The sequence below is a fragment of the Miscanthus floridulus genome, chromosome 2 (genome assembly GCF_019320115.1).
Source record: "Miscanthus floridulus cultivar M001 chromosome 2, ASM1932011v1, whole genome shotgun sequence".
NCBI lineage: Eukaryota > Viridiplantae > Streptophyta > Magnoliopsida > Poales > Poaceae > Miscanthus > Miscanthus floridulus.
In genome coordinates, this window is record NC_089581.1 from 110115710 (window position 1) to 110124201 (window position 8492).

General features: G+C 47.0%; 1 protein-coding gene and 1 pseudogene across 1 annotated transcript; both read right to left on the reverse strand.

The window, feature by feature from the left end:
- Positions 1 to 351: 351 nt before the first annotated feature.
- On the reverse strand, positions 352 to 3665 carry LOC136536860 (protein NLP1-like; annotated as a pseudogene).
- Positions 3666 to 3915: 250 nt separating this feature from the next.
- LOC136539348 (uncharacterized) lies at positions 3916 to 8205 on the reverse strand. The gene is made up of 11 exons (XM_066531302.1): positions 7754 to 8205; positions 7532 to 7643; positions 7309 to 7434; positions 7106 to 7222; positions 6179 to 6547; positions 5519 to 5832; positions 5330 to 5429; positions 5183 to 5242; positions 4953 to 5039; positions 4553 to 4693; positions 3916 to 4468 (listed from the first exon to the last, which is right to left on the reverse strand). Exons 1-11 carry the CDS (start codon positions 7921 to 7923, stop codon positions 4130 to 4132), a joined length of 1935 nt encoding a protein of 644 aa, XP_066387399.1. The 5' UTR covers positions 7924 to 8205; the 3' UTR covers positions 3916 to 4129.
- Positions 8206 to 8492: the final 287 nt, after the last annotated feature.

An 8492-nucleotide genomic window follows, 5' to 3' on the forward strand; every position in this document is an offset into this window, starting at 1 on the left:
AATTCGAATTTGGTTCGAAATTCGGAACATCAAATTCAAAATTGGAATGAAAACGGTTTTGATGTTTTTTCGACCGTTTTCTACTTTTAATTCGGAATATCCCGAATTCGAAATTCGGGTTAAACCAAATTTGGCCCACTAGAAGTCCAGCATTAGAAAAATTGTATCTTTTTTCATACGAACTCGGATGAAGATGATTTTTATATGAAAATTATAGCTCTTGACGAGATTTACAACTTTCTAGCTTTTAGTTTTTTTTTTATTTGAGGTCTTTAAGATGTTAAAAAATTGGGGCTCTTGCGTTTGTACCCTCGTTTTGTATCGAAATTGTGATTTTACCCCTATTTTTTTGACTTTGTGAATTTACCCCTACTGTACCATTCACGAAGCACCAGTTTGCCCCTGCTCCGTCATCCACCCCTAACGGTGTTAAACTTTGTACAAAATGACATAAATGCCCATGCGATTTTGCCCCTGTTTGTTATGTCTAATTGTGATTTTACCCTGATTTGGAATTAGACTTTTTTATTGTATGCCTAATTGCAATTATTTGAACTCAGATTTAATATTGATAAATATTCAAAATTTTGGCAGCACCTTTACTATATTTTGCTAGCATCATGACAACAATATGAAGGATACTTCTTACCGAGCAATCATACCAAAAATAACGACACAAAGGAAAATCCCTATGCTCCAATGTCGTCTAGGAGACTAAGATATCTCCTGCCTTCTAACTGTAGAATTATTCAGGATACCAAAAAACCACCATCCCTTCTGCAGGGTTGAAGCAAGAACATGAAAAACTAGCTTGACCTTGAACCAACAAAATTGCATTTCAACTAGGTGTGAGCTTGTATTGTTGCCCTGTCATCACTCCAGGTGCTCTCTGCTCGACACCTTTTGCTCTGGGATATGGGGATAAAAACTGCATTAGATTACAGTGACACTGTAGGGAGATTTGCAAAATGAAGGGAAAATAAATGCTGAAAGAATCAGTTTCACCGATACTTACACTGGCGAGAAGACATTTCACCATGCCCACTAAAACGACACATGACGGCGTTGGCATACTTCTGTTGATTCCACAGCTTGTAATTTTTGGCGATTTTTTAAATTTCAAACCTAATCCAAAGAACTTACAAGTGCGATGTAACTTGGTCGTGGCTGCTTAACCTAATCCAAAGCTTCATATTGACAAGATGCTTTCTTCTGCATCCTGATGAGCTTTGTGCCATTGTCAGGACAAACTAGTTTGACCAAAGGAAGGAACAAGCACTTACTGGCCATTAGAATGTACCAAGATTCTTACTGTTTGAGTACTTGATGACTTGTACACATCAATACACTCAAGCAGGTCTGCATCGCATGTTAAAAGAACCCACTCAGATTCATCATCCAAGTACTTGAGGTCCACATGCATCTCCTGAGCAACGCCGAACCGCTTTAGAATTTCTTCTTTTAGCTTTTCAAATCCCCAACTAGGCTGAAGTCGGAATATACATCTTTCTTCGCCGTACATGGCTTTTATCTTGAGAGAATCAGGCTTAGACATTTGCATACCTGCCATGTTTTCCACTGGTTTTTGTTCACTAAAAAGCATTTGACTATGAGACCTAGGCAGGGTGACAGGTCTTTCTTCAGGAAACATCTGCAATTCCGCATGGCTCGCATCTTTGAGTAGTGTGGAGCTCTGATTCACCTCCATGAAAACTTCTTTCTTTACTGCAAGTTGAGGAGCACTGCCATGTTGTTGTGATTTCGAACCACTGGAATAACCATGGCTGGAATTTGAGCTTTGGCTGCAAGAGGGGGAGAGGGAATTAGAACCAGAATTATGCGAGGTGAATCTGCCCTCGCAATGCCGATCAGGAACAGAAGGTTCCAAGAGACCTTTTTCCTCAGACAACGGATAAGTTCTCATAGAGTGAGCTGAGCTGAACAGTTCCTTCACTACCATGTACTGAATCAATCACCATTTGCAATTTCTTCAGGGAGTTACCTCCTAAATTCTTTGCAGCTTCTTTCAGGCTACCAGCAAAATGCTTCCGAAGTTCTCATAGAGTGAGCTGAGCTGAACAGTTCCTTCACTACCATGTACTGAATCAATCACCATTTGCAATTTCATCCTCTTGCTTGCTGAATCCAAATGGCAGATCACCATCCATTTCTTTCACTCCCTTATTTTGAGCACACACAAGGCTTGCTATCCATGAGGATACCTCCTCAGAAGTTTCCAGCGATGCTGTCCTTGCAGGAACATCAATGCCACTACAAACCTCATCTAGGTTTTCATGCATAGTTTTGGCATATTCTGGTGGAGCTAGTGCACTTGTTTCAATTGATCCTTCATCCACCAGTTCTTTCAAGCTGACAACTCGAAGCATATAGCATGTTTTCTGTATTGTAATGGACAAAGAATTCAGCATGGCTCGTTGCTGTTCAATCTCTATACAGTCCACTGGCAGGAAGAATTCCAAGACATAGTCAAGACTGATTACTTCGGTGATTGGCATGCCCGGTAGTTATCACGTCTTTCCTAAGGGCATTTCATCAAACAGGTTAAGAGCGTAACGGCATAACAGCCTGCAGAGCAGTAGCGATTGTCTACCTTGACAGCGCTGCAGATGTTCTGGATCTCGGCATTGTAGTTGACCTTCTCGGTGGTCATGACAAGCTCGACGACGCCAAGGCATGCCCGGCTGCGAGGCTCAAAGATGGGGAGCGCGACGCTGCCCCGGATGTTGAAGAACTGCGCGTGGCGTACGCGCGGGTACTCCTCGGTGGAGAAGTAGCGGACGTCGGGGGTCCACTCGGGGACGCGGCCGGGCATCCCCAGGTCGGTGCGCGCGGTCTCGTCGGCGGAGAACTGGTACTTCATGGACACCGTCCGGTAGCTGGCGAGGCGCTCGTTCCGGCGGTCGAGCCAGAAGGGCTGGCCGCACGTGGTGAGCACCTGGCGGTCGCCGATGACGGTGGGGACCCAGACCTGCGCCAGCAGCTCCCCGGGCTGCGTCTGCGACAGCAACGCGATGCGCTCCAGCGCGCGCCGCAGCCGCTCCTTCACCGTGGCCTCGACCTCCGGCCCGCTCCGCGCCCACGTCGCCCCGATGCCGCACCTGCTCCGCCCGCCCTGATGCCGACGCTGCTTCGAGCCGCCGCACCCACGCCGCACGCTCCGCCGCCTGGAACCGCGCCGCCCGCTCCCTTCCTCTCCGATGCAGTCGGTGTCTCGTGGAGTCGAGAAACAGTCAGAAAGCGATAAGGGGCAGTGTGGGCATTTGGATTTTTCTTTTCAGGTTTGGAATTTTTTTAATTCATCTATTCAATGGGCATTTGACGGACATCCAAAGCAGGGGCAGACGGACACTTCAGTTCAAAATAACAAGGGCAAAAACACAAAGTTAAAAAAATAGGGGTAAAATCACAATTAGAGTACTGAACAAGGACAAGAACACAATTATCTCTAAAAAATTAAACAAAGTTTCAGTGGTATATTAATCACGTACAAACATTTGTTGGATTAGAAAAATCTTTCTTACATGGTGTCTAATGGAGATAGTTTTTTTTTAAGTTGTAGGACTTATTAATTATTATTCACTTGTTAATTGTTATGCACATTTTACAGGTCAATATTCCGTATTAATTTTTCGTATACCGACCATATTGGACGTAATTTCGCTCGAATTAGTTCATTTTCGAAATTCTCAATATCCTGTAAGTTCATGTTCCTTTTCATGTCCACCTTTACCACTTTTGCTTTTTATTTTCGTATTCAAATGTAGAAGTAGAAAACGATTGAGAGGTTTTCCGACCGTTTTCATCCCTAGCTGCAGGAGAGAGAGAGCGCACGCCAGCCCGCTACCCTCTGTCAACCGCCGCTGACAGGTGGACCTCATCCCCTCTCACCCGCCGCTGAAATTATAGTGGTCAACCCAGCTTCTGTACACGTTGGGCAAAATTAGCCAAACCCTTCGCCCCATCCTTGCCATTTGCTTGCTACGGAATAGTACTATCTAGCCATCAACAGTGCAGCATCAACGAGACATCACAGCGATCATTTGTCTTTCTCCAGCGGAAACGGGCCAAACGGCCACCAGCTGCGAGGATGGCGTGCGATGCGATGCAGCTAGCAGTGTGGCTTGTCGACCATGCTCCTGGCGAAGGCATAGCGGAATCTGGCGGTGTACGGCAGCCACTCGACGGCCTGCACGGCCTTGCGCCGGCGCTGAACGGCAACCTGCTGTTGCCGGTCGTCGGCGGTGACGCTAACGCTGACGCTCCCCTCCCGCTGCGCCCACGGGAGGACGTCGTCGGGGCCCACGCACGCTTCCCTTGCGTACCGCTCGACCAGGCGCGGCAGGAACACCTTCTTCTTGGACTTGCGCACCACCACCGTCGCCTGCAGAAACTCTCGCTTGGCACGCTCCAGCTCCTCCATCACGTTCTTCGCCGTGTACACCCGCAGCTGCAAAGGTATTGTGAGATCAGACATGGAGTATGAGATAGAGCAGGTAACATGTGCTGCAGTGTAGAATGTGAGTTAGAGTACCATGGGGTCAGACGAAGCACCGGTGCACAGGGCGAAAAGGGCCAGAGGCTGGCAGTCCTGCAGGCCGAACTTGAGCTGGACCAGCTGCTTCTCGTCAGGGCATTTCTTCCGCATAGCCGTCGAGAGAATGGACTCGAACCACTGCAGATGGATTCGTTGGATTCTCAGTCAGTTTAGCAGGTGTTTTGTTTTCACAGTGATGAAAGTGCTCTTTGGGTTGTTTCAGTAAACTGAGCCAATTATCACCACAAAAGTTGCGAGTGTAATTATGTGATCTAGTTCAGGTGCTAACGTAATTTTATTCTATTTTCCCAGCTTAGGATTTTAATCTCAACTTTCCAACTTTGCATCAATGACCAAACAAAATTGAACGTCGGGATGAAATTGCTGATCTACATACACGACCGATCCGTGGAGATCTGAAGCACAACAAGGCGTGTTCAATGGAATTGGCGGTAATGGCATGTCCTCCAATATTGTAGGCAGCCTGCAATATGGTGAGCTACTTGTTACTAACATCTACAGAAAAGAGTGACAAGCTATTCACAGCATGGTGTGTCAAAGCAGATCAGAACATTTCAGGATTCGTTCCGGTGGCCAATCACAAATCTACTTAGGAAAACGTCTCACCTTGTGAAACAGTGCCATTCTTTTCAGAGAGCTGTTTGGAATCCCATATGCCAGATACGCCTTCAAGTAGATAATACACAGGTTAATAAGGTAAAACAAAACATAAAACAAAAAAAATTTAAGTCACTGTCGAATATCTAGCATTACATGCATGATAAGAGAATTGTACACATTAATCCAGAAGGCCAACTTAACACTGTTCTCCGACATGCTCAGATCAACTCTTTCAAGTTGTTCCACAAGCAATCTAAAATCCAAGAGAGAAAGAATCTGTTACTTGCGATTTTCAGGAGAAATTTGAGGGCATAATTTGCAGTATTTTATTTTTGGACCAACCTGTAGTGGGTAATCGCATAAGAGACATCTGGCATCTGATTCTTGTCAACTGATATGGAAGCTATTTCCACTGTATATTTGTTGTTTGATGTGCTATTCTCCTCTCCGTTCACCCTCCGAGGAAGTATGACATTTGTTGATGATCTTGACAAGAATGGTGAACGGGCCTTTTCAGGCTTTTCTGGTGCCTCGGTGCGCAGACGATAATATATGGATGCCATGCATCTAACCATTTCTTCAGATATTTTGCTTGGGCATTGATAAAGGTGATCTTTCAGAGTGCGAGCAAGAGAGCCACTCCCAGAATAAGGTAGCTTTTCATAAGGAGAAATGTCAAAATCAATCTACTGCATGATTTATCCATTCTGGTTTGAAAGCATTCGTATTATATAGAAGTGCAAATTTTGGATGAGTTGTATCAATAGTGCCTTTTTATGAAAGTAGTGTGATGAGCACGAAACATGCATGATAGTCATAAAACTACTATATATCTCCCCCTCAAAAGTGCATACAGAAGGACTAATTAAAATTTTGGTTGAGCAAACACGGTGCATTAGAGCAGGCATATCAAGCACAGTAAAGTGATATGATTTGTAGTTAATAATGTTTGCAGTAAGTTAGATGAGCTTGTTGGGAGAATTGTTTGCTTGTCTGTGTTACCTTTTTTGGATCCGGTGGGAAGGAAGTAGGATGAATATCCAATGCTTCACTTGAAAAAGATTGGTGCTTGACCTTAGCCTTGAGCATATTCTTGGTTCTTCCTGATTCAGAGAGTGACTCCATGATGTGGAAGGGCTGAAGTGGGAGCTTCTTGGATGAGCAAAATGCACTTGATATTATGCTTGGCTGCCTTCTTGTCCTAGCAGTGATACTTTTGGTGTGCGCAGGGGATGAAATACCCGAACTCTGGCCAGACGATGGCCCAGACATGCACTGATCGAAGATGCTTCTGTAGAGAGTAAGAACGTGCTGCTCACGGTTGGCGATTTCCTCTTCGAGCAATTCAATCTCTGCTATCAGTTCCTTTGTCTGAAGGGAAGAGCAGTCAGTCTTCAGAATCTTAGAGAGAGAGAGAGAGAGAGAAGGCAGGCTTGGATTATAAGAATACAACAATCATAGTCATGTACAACACTACAACATAAGCAGCTATACAGTCTCTAATAAGAACACCATTGATCTTTCCAAAAAAAAAGAACACCATTAACAGTAGTATTGAGTTGCAGGGATGTAACGTGTTCCCTTGCATGGTCTGTTGACTTGGGCAACTGTTCTTTTAGCTGGCGTCAAACTAGCTGTGAACAATACTAAACAGAACAAAAAAAAAAAGATGCCTGGATTTAGTTACCGGTGGTTTCACAGCTGTTTTGTTAGACAACTGAATTTCCATGCCCAATCCAGACGAAATAATTTATTGAATGCTTGCAAACTTGAAACTTGCAAGCTGCCACGGCAGTGCTGAGCTAGAGCACTCTACATGGAAATGAACAATTCTACAGCTAACTTGAGTGTCACGTGAGATGCACGAGTCAGCTGCAACTCGCAGGAGGAAAATTTTTGAGTTGGTAATAAATGGACGATCAGTCATACCTGGGCTGGGAAATGCCTATGTCCAGGAGACAATGTACTGGATGCCCGGCCAATGGCCCGATCAAGCATGACCCGGATAGACCTCTCCTGATGCAAATGCAGCTGCAGCTGCCTAACCTGCCAGAATTCATAATAAACAGTTAAGTTATTCTGACGAACAGACCTACTAGATCAGAAACGGTCGTTTTTCTTCAGGTCCTCACATCATTCTCCAGGGAGACGCGGTGGTTTGGCGACGCGTTCGGCCTTTGATCTCGCGGCCCCTGGTGAACTGAGCATTCCGCCGGAGGAATCGCGAAAGACTTCCTCGCGTCCGGCGGGTTCTGATTCTGACAGAGAATTCACAAATAAAGCCTGTCAGTAATAAGAAATCCACATAACCTCCCGTTGTGCGTGCGGTGAAGAGTTGAGTAATCAGCAACGAACCTTGGACGAGCAGGGAGTGACCATGGCAAGCTGCGCTTGGCCGAAGCATTGCTCCACGGCGCCATGCGACGGTCCATGCTTGCATGCCTCCGCATTCCTGTCGGAAGATGCACTGAAACACGAATAGAGACGGCGGCGAAGTTCAACACTGAACGAAGCTTTGAAGTCCATATGTGAAAGAGACGAAGCCGAGGGCAGCACGTGTGGAGACTGGAGACAGACCTCTTGGACCGCCGGTGGCGCGGCATCGGCAAGGCAGCAGCCGCCTTGGGCGCACACGCCGCCGCCTCGGGTGCGCCGTCGTTCTTGGCGTCGTTGTTCTCGCTCGATCCTTGCCGCCGTCCGGCAACCGCCCCTCCCTTGTGCTCCACCTTTTCTTCCTGACCCGCCATGGATCCCGGCGCCGGCGGCGTGCCTAGCTAGCGTGTAGCTAGCACACTGTTTGCCAACTAGCTCGCCAGCCACTGCTACATCGCACGCGTCGATCCAGAAGCTGCTAGCCGCGCGCTATATGAGCAGAGGTGAACAGTAGCAGGCAGGCAAAGAGCATCCTGCGCACAGGGCCGCGTCGCCGACGATTAAATTCACAGTGTGGTGGCAATGCAAATGCTTCTGCGGGGTCGTGTGGTGTGGGCTTCACGGCACTAGTGAATGGTGATGGAGGGGGGATTAGAAACGGGAGTGGCATGCACTGCACAGCGAACAGGGGACTGTGGAGGGGAGGATGGATGGCGAGGGAGGGAGCGAGGGAGGGGAGGGGAGTAACTGCGCTGCCGGCGTTGGGGGGCCGGAGTGTCGGACGAAGGATCCGAAGGGGAAGCAACAAATGGGTTGAGCGAGCTGGTGGGTGAGCCACGTTTAATGCCGGCACTGCCCCCGCGCGCACTCACCAGGTCCGAGTCACAGTAATGGAGCAAGAACAAGGACTTGCCATGCCGTCACGGCACACTTAAAGTGAAAA

Coding starts and splice junctions, on each gene's coding strand:
- LOC136539348 (XM_066531302.1), bottom strand. CDS start 7,923: ATGGCGGGTCAGGAAGAAAAGGTGGAGCACAAGGGAGGGGCGGTTGCC. Junction 5,040..5,182: donor GAATGGCACTGTTTCACAAG/GTGAGACGTTTT, acceptor ACCATATTGCAG/GCTGCCTACAATATTGGAGG. Junction 4,694..4,952: donor GATCTCCACGGATCGGTCGT/GTATGTAGATCA, acceptor ATCCATCTGCAG/TGGTTCGAGTCCATTCTCTC.